Raw genomic sequence first — 19,852 nt, forward strand, 5'->3', positions numbered from 1 at the left:
TTGGAGTCCCACGTGAACCCAGATCCGTGCAGTGGGACTTTTTCCACATGGCCTTCCTGAGGGCAAATGCCAAGGCTTTGGCTTGGGCTGAGGCTGCCAGGCACCCGAGGCTCCTGCCTATCCTCTGTTTCCAGAATAACCACCAGCTCCTTCTCTTGGCTTTTAGGGGCGCTGGGCTAGTGCACCCTCAGAGCAGCTAGAGTGTCGTCATCTTTTCACATCCACATCCACGTCTGAGGAACAATCCCATAGCCTCATTTCCATTTAGGAGGCAAAGAGGTACCACAAATCTAACTGACAACTCTCAACCAGGCCCACTGCCATCTGGCCACCAGCTATTCGTCCTTCCTAGCTTATTATTACTTAGAGAAACTCCTGTCCCTGTTATTATTTCCCTGAAGGTAAGACACTGTCTGGAGAGACACCCCACTCTCTCTCAAAAGAGATGGGCCAGACCCTGGCAGGACCTATCCTTGCTCCTCTGAAATCAGTGCCTCCGACTATACATACCTGACAGCTTTCAGATGTCAGCGCTTCTATGAAGAGGGTTCAAAGCTCCAGCCTGGCTCTATTTTTACAAGGGAAGCATTGTTTCTCTGGGAACACATCATTTCCATGCATCTGCTGACTCCCCCTCGTGCTCACCCGTGCTGGAGGTGAGGGTGGGCACTGGCCTTTGCAGGAGCCTCCCTACCTGCTCCAGCCCTAAAGCAACAGTTTTCCTGGTTACAAAGAGGAGTTGGATCCTCACCTTTCATTTTTCCCCCGGCTAGATTCCAGAGATATGGGATTTTTCATAAGGCAGGAAAAACCCCTAGTTCATGGGCAGCAGGATAAAATCCTTTAAGACCATGAGCCAAAGTGAAGTAGGTACAATTTTTGAAATCTTGGCGAAAGAGAATTATGTTACATGGTGGCAGGCATGCCAGTAAAAGGAGAGGCTAAGAGAGTGAGGCACAAGGAAACCAAATTCCCACAGAAAGAATTGCTCTATTTGGTAAGCAGTTTGGGGCACAGACAGACAGACTGCATCCTGTTAGGATGTTCTCCTTGTCAAGGTCCGTCGTCTAGCTGCTGCTGCTGGAAAATCTTTGCGTCTTTAAGATGTGTCACTAGCTCATGGAACCTATTTCTGTAACTCTCTGCAAGAGCCAATTTAAGCTGGCTTCTCAGTTCACTCTGCATTCAAAAGATACCAATTTCCAATTCCTCCTCAGAGTCCGCGAGACCAGATGCTGTGACAAATGTTGCAATGAAATGAACCTCGAAGATGATCCCAGGAAGCTCTTTGGGGGACACAGGATTCGTCAGCTCTATCTATGGCTTTCAGCTGGCATATCCTCTCTGTGAGGGTGTCTGGTGGGACATGCTGTTGTGACGGCACAGGGGATCTTGGGGGAGGGGGGACAATAGAAAGTTTCCAATGAGGCCAGGGGGCATGTGACAGGTTCAGAGTGTGGTCACATTTACCAATGAGACCCTATTGCATCTGGCAGCCTGAACTGGGCAGCAATTCCTGCAAATGAGAAGCCACTGCCTTTGTGAGGTAGGTCATTGTTCCATAAGCCCCACTTGGAGCACTGTCATAAAAGTAGTGGCAAATTCCTGTGGCTTGATCTTTCTCCAGGGTGTCCATGGCTCCAACTGACACCTGCAGCAGGAGAAGGCAGAAGGAACAAATAAGCAGAGTCCACACTCCCCTGTCATGCTTCTGCATGCTGGAGGCAGGTGAACGTGGGTGAGGGGCCAGGTCGCTAGAGGCCCAAGGCCAGTGTAAAAGCGGATTGTGAAGCTCCTCTGGGTGCTGCACTGTGTCTTCACAGGCCATAGCTTGCAGCTCATGACTGACTAGGAGAGGACAGCTTCACCTGACTTATGTACAGGGTAAGTTGTCCACCCACAGCCACATGTGCACTAAGTGGTGGTGTCTGGATTAAAACCTACACAGAGACAGGGCTGTCCACCTCCAAAGGGCTTTAGATTTCTCAAGTGGCTTCTGTGCCATTTTCTAACCAAATGGGTGACATTTTTTCACCATCTGTGATGACATTTTCCTTGTTCAAGTCTATTCTTTCCTACGGATGCAGACTCTTCAGCCCCAACAGACAAATGCCAGCCAAACCGGCCACCCTGGGCGCCCACCTGGTCCTGCAGGAACAGCTGGTTGGCCGTCTGCACCATCTGGTCCACGTGGATGATGCCCCCAATGCTGTTCATCTCTGTGTCCGAGAGCAGCGTCAGCACCATGATGGCTTCCACCAGCAGCTGCCGGTACTCAGGCTGGGGCACACGGTTCAGCACCGACTCAACATGGACAGCGAACTTGATCTCATGTGGGGTCATCTGTGAGAGCACAGGCAGGAGACCAGCAGTGAGAGACAGGACAGGCACAGCCCGATAACCAAGCAACCACAGCACTGTCTGGGGTGGGGGAGTGGGGGCTCAGCTCAGCCGCCCCCCTTTCTGCCCACTGTCCTGTACTGCAGCAGGAGGCCAGAGCTCTTCCCTGGGGTCTCCCCTGGGGGTATTCCAGCCTTGTCCTAGTCTGATTTCTCTACCCCATGAACTGTGGACTATGGCTTCAGACAAATCAGCCAGGGAAGATGATGCTTTCAGCGGGAGAAAGGGACCAGTGAGTGTGGCATGGAGCTTGGCTCTTTTCTCTCAGGAGAGTCTTAAGGGGTCTTGGGGCAATCTAAGGAGCTTGATAGCCCAGAAATGCTGCTTCTGAGGTGCAGAAGAGAGGGAAAAATGTGAGAGAAATTTGTGCTAACAAATGTGGGAAGGAAGTTTTGTAAAATTGGGGGTTAAGTGGCTAAAAAGCTCAGATCTACAAATGGCCTATCTATACGTGACAAGTTTGAAAGACGTGCCAGTGGCCAGAGCCTATGAAATGAGGCGCTTGGTGGAGCCCAGGGAAGGGCTGGCACCTTCTCACCGTACCTCTCGGGTCGTTGAGGATGGGAGCACATAACCATCTATGGAGAGTCCATGGCACTGGAGGCAGAACACAGCACATTTTAGTGAGAGTGCAGAACATGACGAGAAGCATGCATGCACACGTGTGCACACGCACACACACGCATGCACACACGCGCACACGTAGCACTCTCTGGCCTGGAAACCTGCACGAGGGCTGGAGCAGCCAGACTGTCAGAGTTATTTTTAGAGAGCTTGTTCTCACTGCCCACAGGCTGTGTTTTCGATGGAATAATCCTAGGGAAACCAGCAGGCGTCTTTCAGATCTTGCACTAACAATGCCCCGGGGAGCCGCACAGTCCTCCCTGGAGGCTCTGCCTTTCGCTTGGCAACTCGACCCTGGCGGCTGCGAGGCCCCCTTTGGTGCCATAATAAAGGGAGATTTTCATGGCTCCTGCTGGCGCAGTAATGCCTCTGTGCCTTTGCAGGCGTCTATTTTTGAGATTTCTATAATAAGCACCAATCACAAAAGACTCCAGCACATGCACAGACACGCACACGCACACCCATGTATATAAATACCGGCTCAACACAAAATGCCGCTTTTTCATAATAAAACCATCTTGGCATTGGGCCAGTGGAAGTCTGGATGGAAGCAGGTGATGCCCCAGGAAGAGGGGGGAGATTTTCTAGGTACAGTTTGCTCTGGTCCCATTGGGCGCCATCTAAATCCCAATGCCCTGTCCTCGGCCACACCAAACATGCTCACCCCCAGAAGAGAGGCTGAGAACGGGGACCAGCGGCCTCTGCTGGCTCCAACGTGGGTCACTGGGTACCATGAGTTCTCCTGTTCACACGCAGGGCCTGCTCTGAGGTCCTCACACCCCCTCTGTGGTGGCTGTGATGAACACCTTGGGTCCCACAAAGCACAGAACCCCAAAGCTCCCTGATGGGCCCGGGGCCCCTGCTGCAGGAGCGCGGATGGAATGGTGCCGAGGCTGCAGGAGAGACTTGTAATGTGCTCTCATTTGGGATTATTTTTCTCTCTTCTACTGTGAAATGAGCTAAAATGAAATAGTTTAGGGGAAAAAATTCTGTCTTGGTTTGCACAGAAGCTTTTAAGCTGTCCCCCTGTAGGGTGTGGAGAGATGCACAAATGCTGTGAGGCCAACGTGGGCAGGAGATAGAATGTGGGGGGCAGAGAACAAGGGGGCCTGTCTTCCCATAATGCTCCCCCCGGTAACAGGTGTTCGGGCAGGGTCCCCTGCACTCAGGTGCGTGGATGCATCCCCAGGCAGATGGGAAACACAGAGGGCAGCTGCTGACGGGAGTGGGGCACAGGGGCCCCCATGGAGGAGGCAGGGGTGGTCCAGGATATGAGCGAGACTGTGCCATCAGGGCACATGGGACCTGGGGCCAGACTGGAAGCTCTCCATTTCTGTATGTCCACAGGACCCCTCCTGTCTCTGAATAATGGGGATACTATGCCTACCTGAACATGTAGGAAGCTGGGAGCTGGCCTGCTCCAGGCCCCTCCTGAAGTGTCATTAAGCTCTGTGGGGCTGTTCTGGGTCACCTGGGTTCCAGTATTTTCATCCACGGCCTTCCCTTCCTGCTTCAGTTCTTGCCTGCCTTCTGACTTGTCTATGGTGTCCACTATGTCTACGTGTCCCACACAGCCAGGGCGGCTATCATGTATTACTTGCTGTGGTTCCAGCTACTGGTTCTCCACCGGGGGGGGATTTGCCTCCCAGTGGATACTTGGCAGTATCTGGAGGCGCCTGTTTGTCACAGCTGGGGGAGCAGGTACTACTGGCATCCAGCAGGGAGAGCAGGGATGCTGTTCACCATGCTCCAAGGCATGGGCCAGTCCCCATAACTGAGAATGGCTTGGCCTGAATGTGCCAAAGTGGAGATACCCTGCAGTTGGGCCGTGTTTGCTCGTCCTATAGCCATATGCCAGCTGGTGCCTGGAGGGGCCACTGCACCTCACCAAGGCCATAGGGGGGCAGCTCATTTCCCTGGCAGCAGGCATCTCCCAGCACTGATGCCTGTGGACTGCAGCAGGGTAGCCAAACTCACCTTCTGAAGAATCTTCCACACCTTCTGGTAGAAGCCCACAGGGACCCTGTTGATGGCCCCATCCAGTCTTCTCCTGCGCAGCCACTGGCCCTGCCGCTCCCCCCAGCCAATGTGATGTCCTCCTGAGTCTGTTGAAGACGTTCCAGTGGGCGAGGACGGGGTGCTGGACCTCTGCAAGACAGCATGTGGCCTTCAGGAGCCTCAGGGATGCTGGCTAGCCTGAAGGTCACTCAGGGAACTAGTCAGAAATACCAGAACCCCGCCTGCCCAGAGGGAAACATGGTTCCTTGATTCCTCCTTGTCTGCTTGACTCCGGCTTGATCTCTGTGCTGTGGTTTGGTTACTTAACTCCCTCTGTGTACCCCCACAGCCCCAAGAGGTGGTACGGCATCCAAAGGACCCCGAACTCACAGGGAGGAGGCCGAGCAGGTAGGGGCCCAGGCCCGGGTGCAGGCTGTGGGGGTGCTGAGCCCCCTCAACACTAGTTGTGTCCAGAACCAGTCCAGGCAGGCCATCCCTGCTGCTAACTCCAGGCCTCGGCCGCCTCTGTACATGGGGATGCAACGGGCCTCAGCCAGAGAGTTGCCTGTGAGCACTCACTGAATGAAGACACAGAAACCCCTAGGAGCAAGCCTGGCTTTTGCCAAGTGCTCATGAGGGCAGGTGTCACCACTAGGGCTGCTCCCCAAGAGGATGCAGGCCTGGCGTGTGGAGCCCATCTCATCACAATGGGAGAGAATTGAGGGGGCCACCGGCCCTAGAGCAGGTGAGCCTGCTGCAGTGCTACAAAGGAGTGACAGCCACCTACCCGTAGGGCTGGTGCCACAGAGAACATGACATATAACACGGGGTGGGGGGAAGATTTGTAGGAAAAGGCAGACAGTAAAGGCTGGGAGTCGCACTTAGAAACAGGGACCCCAGAGCTCATGGTCTACCCACCTTTCCAATCTGCTTTCTATATTTCCTGCTCTTGGCACTTTTGTTTCTCTATATGCAACACCAAATTTGAAGGGCTGAAAATGAAATCTGAATATTAAGCACACTAGCAGGGCAGGAGGCAGGGCCCTTCTCACTGCCCTCATTTGGACTTCAACAGATCTTAGTTTGAAAAGTCAATTAGGTTGGGTTATTCCATTGGGCTTATTACTACCATTTAAATAAGGCAACAGTTAGATACAAATAAAAGTAATTACAGCGGCACTCACCAGTGACTCAGATTTTGTCCTTCTAGTTTGGGGAGGAAGATTGGGACTCCTCTCTGCGATGGGCACCTTTCCTAGTCCTCCCCTGGATCGGGGTCCTCACCCCCACTGGGGCATCAGGGGTACAGACTGTTAGTCTGCAAGGGTTCATTGCCATGGTGTAAGGAAAAGGCATGGAACCAATGCTCCGAAGGTTCCAGAAGCCCCTGGGCATTGGTGAGGAGAGCACTCCTCACCCACACCACGTGGAGGAGCTCAAGTGGAGAACTGGGAGCTCAGGATGGCAAAGAAAGATGAAGAACGTCTTGGCCTGCTTTCTAAACTCGCCTCAGAATTCCCACTGGTAGGAGCCTGTCATGGCAAATGCAAACGCTTCAACCCGCTCAAATCTATAGAAGCCAGGGATGAGGAGGGAGACAAGGACTGATTCAGCAGGGAGGAGGCAGGGAGGGACAAGGGCCCCAACACACGGTTTACCACAGACATGGACGAATGCCCACAGAAAAGAACTAAAACACAGAGTCAACGCAGTCATGTGCAATGACAGCAAGACACACAAGCAGAGAGGAGGCACACGGAATAGCATCCAGAACACCCACGGAGAGAAGGTGCAGAGAACGCAGGCCTGGGGCAGTTCTACTCAGAACGCAGGCCAGGCCAGCTCAGGGCTCTGGGCAGCGCTGGGCTTCCCTCCGCCAGAAACTTGCTCTATGGTCTTTCTTTAAATAGTAAATGTTACCTGGTTAGAGCCGAATATGGAGGGTGCCTAATGGAGTTAAGACACAATTTCTTTTTTAAACTTGCAGCCATAAAATGTTACTCTTTTATGGCAAGAGCTGTGAAAATCTACAGACATCAACAAAATACCTGGAACTGACACTAACATCTGCACCTACAGAATCTTCACTCAATATTTGTTAAGTGAACAAATATGATCAGGCTGACTACCTTTGGCCAAGCAAATATTTCCTTATGAAAATCTACACTGTCCCCTTTGCTCACGTGGGCATAATGTTCTCTATTCAGACACGGTGTTCTTGCAAAAGTGAACTGAAATTTAAAATGCCAGGACACCCATTAAATTTTGAACAGAGAATAATATATGTCTTTGATGTAAGTTAGCCAAATAGAAAACTGGTACTGGCTAGTTCAATCCAGACCCATCCAAGAAGAAAGATGATCACTTTGTCCCCATAACCCGCAAGGGCAGCGTAAAATGGAGGCGGAAGGAACCACTCAGAGGCCAGGCCACTGAGATGTGGAACCAGACAGACGGTGCCACCGAGTGGCAGGCAAAGGAAGATGTTTGCAAAGTCGGTTCCATACTTGCAAACAGCATGAATTGGAGGGAGAGAATAGGTGTGTTTTGCCCTTGGACGACATGTGGAATCTGCCTTGTGTCATTAACCCGCCTCCTCTAGGCTCTCCTGGGAACAGACACTGGAGCATTAGAAATGTTTTCTGGAGGCGAGAGGAGGAAGTGTGTCACCAGGGTGATATAAAAGAACAGCACCCTTACATTTTTTTTCCTCCTTTCCAGAGTTAAATCCCTCCTGGGGCCCTGGGGACAAGGATAGCAGTATTCTTTCTGCTGATCAAATTCATGACCAGGTTTCGTCCTATTTACTTCCCTCTTTTTGAACACAAACTCCCACTGAGGCAGAGCCTGGACCATCTCTTTCACGAAGTATGCCACAAAGCTCAGGAGTTTGATAAATGGAGTTTTTAAAGGCATGGGGCCAGGTCATTTCTCCCCTGCCTTTGAGTCCTACACTCTGCCTGTCCCCTGGGGGCTGCCTGCTACACCCTGAGAGCCACCTCCACCGAGCTGGCCTGCTGAGCAGAGCCAGTCTCCACACATTCACACTCTGCAGGGTCACCGCCTTCCTTTCCACATTCAAGCCAGAAAGAACATGAAGTACACACAATAAAGGACAAAACAAGGCAAAAATGTGTCACCTGGTCATCAGCACTAAATCGCCTAGTCATCTGAAAGTAAAAATATGGCAGGAAATAAAAACCAGCTTCGAGTCAAGAATACCTTGCTACTTCTATCCCCCTCTGATAATCTGGGGTCATGTAGGTCAGACCACAAGAGGTGACCCGTTAGTGCATCAACAATTCAACCAGTGGGTCATGATCAGCATTTGAAACAGAGCAGAATATCTGAGCACATTTCTCACTGCAGATCATGGTCAGGAGACTTTATTTCCTGCCGTGGATGATGATGGTCAAACCCTAGCACAGTACCTGGCACATTAGAACCGAAAAGATGTTGAGTTTTAGCCCTGGGGGGTCAGTTCATAAAGGTAAGCAAAGAAAAGAGACCCCTGTGTCTCGTGCACTCCAGGTGTCACGGGTGTTCCAGGGTATTTCCAGGGCCCTCTTGCTGTTTCATTCAACGGGAACACTTGATAGAGGTGATTGGTCACTTTTTGCATGACTCTACTTTTCTTTTTTTTTTTTTTTTTTAAATTTTTGAGACAGAGTGTCACTTTGTCACTCTGGGTGGAGTGTTGTGGCATCATAGCTCACAGTAACCTCAAACTCTTGGGCTGAAGAGATCCTCTTCCCTCAGCCTCCCCAGTAGCTGGGACTACAGGTGCCCAAGATAATGCCCGGCCATTTTTTTCCCCTGTGTCTCTGATCAGAAGCTCCAAAGAACACAACATCAATTTTTAGAGACAGGGTTTTACTCTTGCTCAGGCTGGTCCTGAGCTCATGAGCTCAAGCGATCTGCCTGCCTCGACCTCCCAGAATGCTGAGATTACAGGTATGAGCCACTGCACCTGGCCCATAACTCTACTTTTTAAATGGCTGTGGCCTACTCAAAAAAGTGGTTCTTGGGCCTTGGTGCCTGTAGCTCAGCGGCTAGGGTGCCAGCCACATACACCAGAGCTGGTGGGTTTGAATCCAGCCTGGGCCTGCCAAACAACAATGACAACTACAACCAAAAAATAGCCGGGTGTTGTGGCGGGTGCCTGTAGTCCCAGCTACTTGGGAGGCTGAGGTGAGAGAGTCGCTTAAGCCCAAGAGTTGGAGGTTGCTGTGAGCTGTGGTGCCACAGCACTCTACTGAGGGTGACAAAGTGAGACTCTGTCTCAAAAAAAAAAAAAAAAAGAGTGGTTCTCAGGAACAGAGGCAAGCATTGACAAGGTTGTTTTCTGGAATGTTCTTGTGAACATCACATTGAGAATGAGTCGGTACAGGTGCACATGAGTGGCTCTGGGCTATCTATCTGGGGACAAGGGTATGTTGAGACCCCAGGACAGAAGAGACCTTCCATCCTCTATAAAGAACATGCTGCAGCTTCAGGCCCTGGGTTTCTAGTGCTTTCCAGGGTAAGTCCAGCCAGGGAAGCCACTGCTCACCCCTCCCTGGCACTGAAGTGTTCTTACCTGTTTCATCTCACTCCTCAGTCTGCTAATGCCACTCCTCTCAGTTTTGGTGACTCCAGTATGTCCCACCTCATGGATGGAGATAGCAGGGCTGGACGTGGAGGAGTGGATAGGGCGCACTATGGAGTGAAACATACACACAAACACGTGGTTCTTAGGCACTACCTGGCATCTACCCCACGGGAGGAAATTTGGGGTAGATTTGATCTGTGCCTGTGTCTCTCACGTGATGCGCAGCTGGACAGGGTCGGCACTGGCTCGTAGAGGGCTGGAGAGAAGTACTCAGGGCACTTCAGCAGCACCCACAAGACAGTGGCCAGAAGGCCCTTTATGTTATCATACATATATTTTTTAAATAACGTTTTCCTTATCTAAAAGCACACTTTCCTTGCAGAAAACTGAAACCGCCCAAATAAGGAAGCTGGAACTAAGAGCTATTGACATTTTAGTTGTTATCCTTCTAAAAAAAATTTTCCAGTTGCTTTTATCTTACAAAACAGCATCATCACACACATTTGTATAGCTACATAAGCACATGAGATAGATACATATATGACACGGGCGTATGTACAGTTCCGTGACCTGCCTTTTTGCACTTAATATGTCGTGAATGTCTTTCCATAGCTTTACATACTCTATCACATCAAGTTTAATGAAGTCATTTGACTTTGTGAGTGATGAGTGGTGAATGATATACCCAATCCCATTTGTATTTTGTCAGGATTAACATATAGGACTCAGCCTGACCTTGCTGGATTCTGTCCCCAGTCACCCGTGACCTTTGGAATGCCCCAGGGAAATGACAGAACCGCTATGGGTTCCTGAGGGGCTTGTAGCGCAGGCCCCTGTGGCCATGGGCTAGGTGATCCAGAGTGGCCGTCCCTGCCAGGGCACTGTGTGCAGGTGGGAATGAGCACTGCCCAGGGCCAGCGGCGCCCAGGGCTGGCAGAGCTCAGCGGCAGAAGCCAGGGCTGCCGTGGTGTACAGAGGGGAGTCCACGCCCTGGGTCGTGTAGTGAGGCACCAGATGAAATGGAGGTGGGACAGTGGCAGTGTCTCTGGAGGACCTCAGGCTGGAGAGGGAAGTGCTGGGACAGCCAGGTGGCCAGGGACTAGAGGTGGAGTTCCGAGGGGCAGGGCAGGGAGGCTCTCCCCACCGGGCCAGGTGACCAGCCCTCACTTCCTACCTACTAACAACAGCCTTGGGACTCACACCTGTCCCCGGCTCTGCCCCTCCATGAGCCCTGCCTCTGTGCTACGGTCCCAATGCTCATTCTAAAGGGACGTGTGATCACTCACTGCCCACTCAGAATTTCCCACGCCTAGCTGTTTTCACCATGAAGCCCAAACAATCCTCCCAGCTCCACCCAAAGCCCTACTGACTGGGGCCCACCCTGTCCCTCTACTCCAGGCCAGCCACACTGCACTGGGCACTGGCACATGTTGGCAAAGCAGGCCCAGCTCAAAGGTCACGTCCACAGACAGCATCCCCTGCATGCGCCACCCTCCCACCCAACCCCACCAAGGCCATGGGAGTGGACGACACTGTCAGCGGAAGTAGAAACAGGTAAGGGACTAGGGACACCCACATTAAAGGACAGCAGAGAGGGAGGAGCCCACAAAGGAGTCACGGTGACCGGCCAGAGAAGGAAGAGGGACACCAGAGAAGTGGAAAGCAGAAGCCAAAGCAGGTCCGGGAAGCCACAGGAGGGCCTGGGTGGAGGGAGTATTTCCTGGAAATATTCATCACAGACGCTCAGGATTTAATCAAAAGTCTAAGCCTATCTAAGCTTCCTAATTTATAAAAATTGAACGATTACAAAGGACAATTAACAACAAATGATGCTACATTTTTAAAAGACAGGATGTCTTCAGTCCTTACTTGCAACTAGACATATTTCTGGCTTTCAAATGATATCGCTTGGTTCGTAAGTTCATAGCATCTAGAGCCTTACAGCTAACGACAAATTTTAGTAATTATCTGTGTTGAATACTGTAATGACAAGCAGAACACGTTAAATATTTATCTCGTACCTTTACATTCAGGGATTTGCACTGGGAAAACAAGAAAATACTTTTGGAAGAGCAGCTCGAGCACTCCTTCAGCAAAGGAGAAAAGCCACCAATCCCCGTCTGCTGCCCGATGCAGCTTCTGTTTGCTGCCGGCACAGGCCGAGGACACATAAAAAGGACCCAATGTCCCTTTTATTAAATAAAAAGACTGAGAGCCCACAGTGCATTGCTTTGGCTTGATGAAATAAATTCACCGATGAGTCTGCAAATCATTCAGCTTTTTTATGAGGAGAAATGATAATTGCTTCAATTATAATTAGGGAGCGTTTGAGAATGAGAATCACACCAGGACTTGGGCGATGCTATTTCCTAGCCCCACAAACAGGGTTCCAGCACAGATGGAAGATAGCACAAAGCAAACTAACCCAGCAGGACCGTGCTGTGAGTTTACACGGGGGGCTTCTTCCTGCCCTGTGGAAGGTGGCGGGAGGCGTGGGTGAGAAATATTCACCCAAACCCAAGGCAGGACGCTCAGGTGATTTGAAAGGACAGCCCTTTCATCCTGATGCTTGGGGTCTCCCCCTGACTTCCAACACTTGTGCACAGATGGTGGCACCTGGTTCTTATGGCCGCAGGAGGCGGCACAGCGCGTGCGTGTGCCATGCCACGGTGGGGAAGAAAAGCTCTCCCTGCAAACCCCCCAAGCCAGAGAGGCAGGAAGCTGGAGTCTGGGACTCCGTCCCTCTCCTTACAGATCTCTAGCCCTGGTGACTAGCACAGAAAGAACAGCCCCCGGAGAGCTACCAGGAGCAGCTACTCACCGCTTCTCTCGACGCCAAACTCCTTTCCACTCAGAATATGGTGCAGCAGATTCTTCATATCAAAAGGGCTGAGGTTCATTAAGCTTTCAGAAGCTTCTTCTCCTGAAAACAAATACCTTCTTAAGTGCCCCAGACACAGGGATGGTGGCAGATGAAAGTAGGGTTAAGTGGACCTGGGTGTTGAGGGGGTGACCAAGGATGCCGTGGCAGGGAACCCCCCCAGCCACTCAGGAGAACCTCGCCATTGTGTCTGATCGGCAGTGACTTGAAATGCTGCTGTTTAAATCGTGTATTTACTTAATCCTTAGACACACAATTTTTTCACACATTGTACTGATCCCTGGTGTTGGGATGTGCTCGGCAATTGATTTTTATATTTCAACTGGCAGAATTTCTCCCAGCGAAGGTGTTATTGAATGGGGGTGACATCTCATGGCAAGGAGACCCAGAAAGGAGCTCAGACATCAGGTGCAGGGCGGAAGATTCTGCGTGACTTCTGAGGGGCTGATGGAAGCATCGCTAGTGCTTCATCCCCCTATGCCCCCCAGCTTAGGACCTTAGGGGCTCGATGGGAGTTACATCCCAACCAGAGAAGCTGGGCAAACCTGAGCTTGCCCAAAGGATCAGAATCGAGAATACCTGAGCAGGACTTCCCCTCTGAGCGGCCCCAGCCAGGTGGGCTGAGCCGCCTGCGTCTCACCTGAGCAATTCAGACTCCGAGCCAGCTCGGTGGCCATCACCTGAATGATCAGGCCGATCCTCAGTCTGAGCATCTCCAAGAAGAGGCTTGGCTGGGCCCTGACGTACATGGCCAGGTAAACCACAATCTCCTGATGCGGACACACACCGAGACATGGTTTCAGAGACTCAGGGGTGGCTGAGAGGATGCTGCCACGCCAAGGAAGGCTGCGTCTGGCCTGCCCCGCGCCAGCCACTGACCTGCGTGAGGACGGCAATGCTGATGTCCTGCCCGCTGGCCTCATAGATGAGTTTGGTGAGCTCCTCTGGGGGGAGGGGCCTAGAAAGGAGCATTAGTCACAAACCCCGAGAGGTGCCCTGGCAGTGCCTCCTTACCCTCCACAGACGATCCCCATTTTCTGTGTCAGAAGCACCCATGTGACAGAGTGTCTTTACAGAGCCCCTCCTCCTGACGGGTGCACAGCACCGATGTTTTCCCCACAGCCCCACAAACCTGAGGTCCCCAAGCCCAAGGACTTACGCAGAGATGGTCTTCTCCCGGGGCTCGGGCGGCAGGCCCACCGTCAGCTGCTTTTGGTGTGACAACAGGTCCGTGCAGGCCTACACATTTAGGAGAAGGGGTGAGCGTGAGGGAGGCTGAGAGGGGAGCTGCTAATAAGACCCTAAGTTTACCTTTACAAACTTTATGACCCGTGCTGCCCTTTATGTAAAAAGTTCATACTGAAGATGCCAGACTAGGTCCCTGTGGTCTTGGTGCCTCCACTGTGTGGCCCCAGGCTGGTCCTGCAGGGCCCTTCATAGGCACTTAGTGCCCGTCCACTGCAGCGAGGGCACTGGACTCCCTGATACTCAACTGAGACAGCCATGGGAAGACGTGAGGATTCTTCATTATGCACCTGTAATTAATACCATACCCTTACCATTAACACTGAACTCAAATGTCCTACAAAGTGGTTCTGGGTTTTGCAAGGCTTCAGGGCTTCAAATACTAATGATCACTGTACTGTGGATGTACAGAAAAAAGCGAACTCTGTTAAGAGGATGCCAGGCCACAGGCATTTTCATTTGGTTTCTTGGCAAGGCTTTTTCTGCAGCTAAGAAAGAACAAAACTAATCCACTGAAATGTCCCTCCCTCTGCTCGCCTTCCCAGAGCAGTAGGCGGTCAGGAGAGGAGGGCCTGCTCCCTCTCTAGATTAGAACCAGAAGAGGAAGAGGGCCTGGGGCTAGAGAGGACGAATGGGCACAGTTGCTCTGACCTCGGCCAGGACCTCTACTTTCTTCCTGAGCAGGCCCGAGATATAGCGAATCAATCCCCACTCCTGGTTCAAGCCGGCTTTCCCGTAGAGCTCACTCAGAAGGCTGTGAACGGTGACCCCATGCTGTCCGGAGAGATTGGTGTCCCAGCTAGGACCCCTGTCAAGAGGTAGAAAATGCCAGAAATCTGACCCGGAATGTTCAAAGGCTGGGAGAAGAATGAATCATTGCACGTTCTGCCAAGTGCTTGGGTGCTCCCAGTGCCTCAGTTTCTCTGACAGGGTAGTCTCCTACCAAAGCATCCCTATGTCTTTGAAAGAGAAGCCTAACATCAGGACATTGTGGGATCTGGCCTCAGCCAGACTTCTTGTCCGGAAAGCATCAGTAGGCAGGGCAGTCTCATTCATGGTGATCCTGGGTAATTTGGGTCATGACCAGGGCTGGCCAGGAGGCCAAAAAGGACTTGGAAAAAGAAGGAAAACTGAGAAAACTCAACCTGGTGAAGAAACCAGAAACTTAATGCTATGGTCTCCTTGCTGGATTCTCCCCAGTTCATATGCTAAAACCTTAACCCCTAAGGTTAGGATATAAGAAGGTGGGGTCTTTGGGAGGTGATTAGGTTGTGGGGGTGGAGCCCTCCTGAATGAGAGTCCCATATAAAGGGGACCCAGACAATTTCCTCACTTCTTCCATCATGTGAGGGCACAGTGAGAAGGTACCACTATGAGAAAGTGGGCCTGCCCCCACCAGACACTGAATATGCCTTGATCTTGAACTTTCCAGCTTCCAAAACTCAGAGAAACGAATTTCTGTGGGTTATTTACTTATTTTGCAATCAAGTCTTGCTCAGTTGCCCCAGGATAGAGTGCTGTAGCATCATAGCTCACAGCAACCTCAAACTGTTGGGCTCAAGCAATCCTCCTGCCTCAGCCTCCCAAGTAGGTGGGACTACAGATACCCACTACAATGCCCAGCTAATGTTTTCTATTCTTAGTAGAGATAGGGTCTCGCTGTTTCTCAGGGTGATCTCAAACTCCTGAGCTCAAAAGCAATCCTCCTGCCTCAGCCTCTCAGCGTGCTAGGATTATAGGCGTGAGCCACCGCACCCGGCCGAATTTCTGTGGTTTATAAGATACCCAGTTTACAGCATTATGTGATAGCTGCCTGAATGGATGAAGACACTTACTTTATGACATAAAGAATGTACAGAATGTCTGCTTGATCCTGCAAATTCGAACAATCTTTCAGCTGCTCAACCAGCTTCTCACAGTCTACTTCACCATGGTCATCTCTGGGCCACTGGAAGTCACCTTCAGAAGGCTGGCCACAGAAAAGGCAAGAAACGGGGAGAGGGACTGAGTGTGGGAACTTTCAGAAGATCAGGAAGTAAAACAGCAACCTGGTCTCGGAACTCTGTGGCCGTGCTGTGCTCCCATTTCTCGGTGATCTTTTCTCCCTTTTTATTTATAGGCTTTGACTTATTTTTGATCGGTGAATCACTGTGCTGGTCAACATTTACAAGAAACCAGCCTGAACAGGTTAAAAGATTTGTCAGTTTTATTTATGCAAAGTTCAAAAACAGACCAAACTAACCCCTGGTGTTAGGAATCAGGACAGCAGTTATCTTTGGACTGGAGGGGGAGGAAGTGACGGGGAAGGGACGCAGAGGGTGGCCATTTACCGGGTATATTGGCTCACTGACAATTCACTGGGCTCTATGCTTTATGTACTTTGCTGTATGTAGGTTTGACTTCAATAAAATATTTTTTGAAAGCAAAACAAACACAGAAAGTATGTTTTAAATAACCTAAAATTGAAGTTAGGTTAAAATAGTCTCTATCAGGCACTGAATCGTTCTGTTCATGTGAGATAAAGTCAGAAAAGACTTCTGGAAATCAATGAGGAACACCGTGAGATTCTATTCTCCTGAGGAAGCTTTTATGGGGTTTTAAAATTCCATTAAGATATTAGGAACAAAGAGTCCTGTACTCTCTTCTGTAAGTAGTTCCACCTTGGCTGGCTGACAGAGGGAACGGGTAGGTAGTGAGCTGGTTTATCTCCTCTAGTGCTACATAGATTCTGATGAGTAGGCAGAAAGGCCTTTTCCTATTCTAGTAGGCAGAATATGAGAGTTTGCATCAAATTCAGTGTCCATGGGTCATAATGAAAGTTCTGAGATACACAAAAATCGAGACACATAAAATCTGCCTGGACGGAAACAAATCAAGCCCTCCTAGCAACACTGATAACCCAAGGAAGGAGAAACTCGCACAGGTCAATCAGAAAGGACGCTGTCCACTGTGTTTCTTGGAAGTGAAATAACGGACCATAACACAGTCTGTCTCAAAACTTCCATAGTGACTCCCGGACGTAAATACTGATGCACATCAGATCCCAAACAACTAAGCGATTAGGTTCACATCAAACCCCAAAGCTTCTAAACCTAAAGGTCCTGCATATCAAGGAATATCCTCTTTCTTTCGAGTTCCAACATTTAAAAGAGCTCTTGGGACTAACCCAGAATTGTATAACTTTACACTTACAAAAAAAATTTTAAAAAGCTATTCCAAATACTTTACCTTTTTTAGGAGGGGCTGCGGAGAATCAACGAGATTCAGCGATTTACGGTGGGCACTTAGGACAGTAGTTGGCAAAGTCATGGGGACAACTGCAAAAGAATAAAGAGAGCGCTTCTGAGGATGGGTTAATAAAACACTCCTGCTGAGACGTACGGCGGCTATTTCTCATCTAACACGAATCAACTGAAGGAATGATAACTCCTTTAGTTTCATTTCGGCAAGAACTTACTGAATAGCCATATCACGTGCTACATGGAAAAGAAGAAACGAACAAGAAATGGACTGTGCTTTGAGAACCGAACTTCATTTTTCCCTCCTGGAATTCAGAGAAAATTATACAACATTTTAGGATTGGAAAGAGCCTTAGAAGCGATTGATCCCAACCTCTTTCTTTCAGATGAGGAAACTGAGAGGCAGAGCGGGTAGACCATTGGTTGAAGGTTGCTGGGGTTCCCATAACAGAGGTATCTGGGCTTCCTGTCCAGTGAACAGTGCTCTCGGCCACTGCCAGGTGTTAGGGCCTGTTTTTTAACCACCTTTGGATATTACCAATACAAATCTTTATTCATTAAGCCATCTCTGTCTTTCAGACTGTATCATATCATCTCAGGAGAATAAGAAATTTTCGAGGTAAAGATGATGTATGTTTTAAAAGCATTTATAAACATCCAGGTTATACCAGCATTTGTGTATCTAAACATACTTAAATATAGAAAAGGTACAGTAAAAATACAGTGTGAAAGATGAAATAACGGTGCGCCCGTACAGAGCACTTACTATGAAGGGAGCTTGCAGGACTGGAAGTTGCTCTGGGTGGGTCAGGGAGTGAGTGGGGAGTGAATGTGAAGGTCAAGGACGCTACTGTGTGCTACCGTAGACTTTAGAATACGACTTTGTAATAACACTGAGCTTAAAATGCAAACACTGTACAGCTGTACAAAATATTTTCTTTCTATCCTTTTCTTTTCTTTTCTTTTCTTTTTTGAGACAGTCTCATTCAGTAGAGTGCTGGGGCATCATAGCTCACAGCAACCTCAAACTCTTGGGCTCAAGTGATTCTTCTGCCTCAGCCTCCCAAGTAGCTGAGACTAAAAGCGCCTACCACAATGCCCGGCTATTTTTTAGAGATGGGGTCTCGCTCTGGCTCAGGCTGGTCTCCAACTCCCGAGCTCAAGCAATCCACCAGCCTCGGCCTCCCAGAGTGCTAGGATTACAGGCGTGAGCCACCAGGCCCAGTCAGTTTTTCCATTATCCTTATTTTATCAGCTTTTTGACTATTTCTTTTTTTTTTTTTACTTTTCAAAGCCTTTGTTAAAAATAAAGGCACAAACGTGCACATTAGCCCAGGTCTACACAGGGTCAGGGTCATCTATATCACTGCCTTCCACCTCCACATCTTGTCCCACCGGAAGGTCTTCAGGGGCAATAACATGCATGGGGCCGTAGAGGGTACCCAAGGCCAATGCCTTCCTCTGGAATACCTCCTGAACAGCCTGCTATTTTACAGTTAGCTTTTTTTTTATATAAGTAGGAGGAGTATACGTTAAAAGAATGATTAAAAGTATAGTATAGTAAATCCATAAACCAGTAATATAGTCATTTATTATCATTAAAGTTTTATGCACTGTACATAATTGTGTGTGCTAGACTTTTATCCAACTGGCAGCACACTAGGTTTGTTTATACCCATTTACACCCGCATCATCACAAAAGCAGAAGTAATGAATGTGCTGTGTGTGTCATAGTAGCTACGACATCACCAGGTGATAGGACCTTTGCAGCTCCATTATAATCCTAGAAAACCACTGCTGTGTACATGGTCTGTCATTGACTGAAATATTCTGATTCAGCAGATACAACCAAATTCCAGGTCTTTAGTGGAGAAATCCAAGAACCAGTCAGATTTACATCAGAGAACCCCCAAAAAGTCTCAGGAATTTTCTGGGCCTGGGGGCCTAAGGCAGGTAGGTGTCCAAAATAAGGAAGATTGGGAAGAAATTGCTGGAAAAGCAGAGAGCCCAGATGTCACCTTTAGCTATACACAGCTTGGCAATCCCTTGCTCACTCTCACAGAAGGCAGAGGCTCTCTTTGAAAAGCATAAAAGAGGGAGGGCGTCAGGAGGGATGGGGCACTGACCAGCATATCTGAAGGCCTGGATACATTCCTTAGGGGAATTAAGTAACTACCTGCCTCTAAGCAAGCAGACCCTTACCCTTCCAGTAGAAGACTATAGAGTATTTCTAGGAAATCTGACCAGTCTACATGCTATATCCCCCAAGTCAATAAACTAAACCCTCCCCACCCCATAGGCTTGGAGATGCTTGTGCATGATCAGATGACCAGGGAGCACCAGGCATTGGAGGAGGGATTGTCAAGGGCAAGATCAAAACCTAAGCAAATGTGAAAAAGTGATTTGGGGGAATTGGAAACCATTCAGAAAAAAGAAAATGTAAATCCAAACAAAACCAAAAAGCTCTGCCATAATGTTCTTAGAATAATAAACTACATTGTATGCACAAAATAAGAAAACATGCAATCTGGGGCATAAAGATTTAAAACATGATAGCAAAAGTGAAAAAACTCAATTAAGGGTATGGAACAAAAGTTGAAGTAATTGGCCTCAGAACAGGTAGAGAAATGGAAAATAGAAGAGAAATGACAAAGACTTCTCTAGGATGTCAATTTTGGAGTTATAGAAATACCAGGGCTCGGCGCCTATAGCTCAACCGGCTAAGGTGCCAGCCACGTACACCTAAGGTGGCGGGTTCGAATCCCCAGCCCGGACTCGCCAAACAACAATGACAGCTGCAACCAAAAAATAGCCGGGCGTTGTGGCGGGCGCCTGTGGTCCCAGCTACTTGGGAGGCAGAGGCAGGAGACTCGC

General features: G+C 49.6%; 1 protein-coding gene across 4 annotated transcripts in view; it reads right to left on the minus strand.

Annotated features, from left to right (window-relative positions):
- Positions 1-970: 970 nt before the first annotated feature.
- Positions 971-19,852, minus strand: part of PHKA2 (phosphorylase kinase regulatory subunit alpha 2) — an 85,443-nt gene continuing 66,561 nt past the window's right edge. For 2 of the 4 annotated variants that reach the window (XM_023514364.1, XM_023514362.1), the window contains 14 exons: positions 16,968-17,056; positions 15,575-15,708; positions 14,391-14,547; positions 13,654-13,733; positions 13,374-13,452; positions 13,135-13,264; positions 12,435-12,536; positions 9,602-9,720; positions 8,163-8,192; positions 5,413-5,547; positions 5,002-5,172; positions 2,944-2,997; positions 2,143-2,343; positions 971-1,651 (listed from right to left, as the gene is read on the minus strand). In XM_023514364.1, coding sequence (XP_023370132.1) covers positions 1,481-1,651; positions 2,143-2,343; positions 2,944-2,997; positions 5,002-5,172; positions 5,413-5,547; positions 8,163-8,192; positions 9,602-9,720; positions 12,435-12,536; positions 13,135-13,264; positions 13,374-13,452; positions 13,654-13,733; positions 14,391-14,547; positions 15,575-15,708; positions 16,968-17,056 — 1,652 coding nt within the window. In that variant the 3' untranslated portion in view covers positions 971-1,480. The remainder of the gene's footprint in view (positions 1,652-2,142; positions 2,344-2,943; positions 2,998-5,001; positions 5,173-5,412; positions 5,548-8,162; positions 8,193-9,601; positions 9,721-12,434; positions 12,537-13,134; positions 13,265-13,373; positions 13,453-13,653; positions 13,734-14,390; positions 14,548-15,574; positions 15,709-16,967; positions 17,057-19,852) is intronic. The other 2 variants (XM_023514363.1, XM_023514365.1) reach the window with 2 other exon arrangements.

The sequence above is a fragment of the Otolemur garnettii genome, unplaced genomic scaffold, assembly GCF_000181295.1.
Source record: "Otolemur garnettii isolate 467f Iridium unplaced genomic scaffold, OtoGar3 scaffold00051, whole genome shotgun sequence".
Taxonomy (NCBI): Eukaryota; Metazoa; Chordata; class Mammalia; order Primates; family Galagidae; genus Otolemur; species Otolemur garnettii.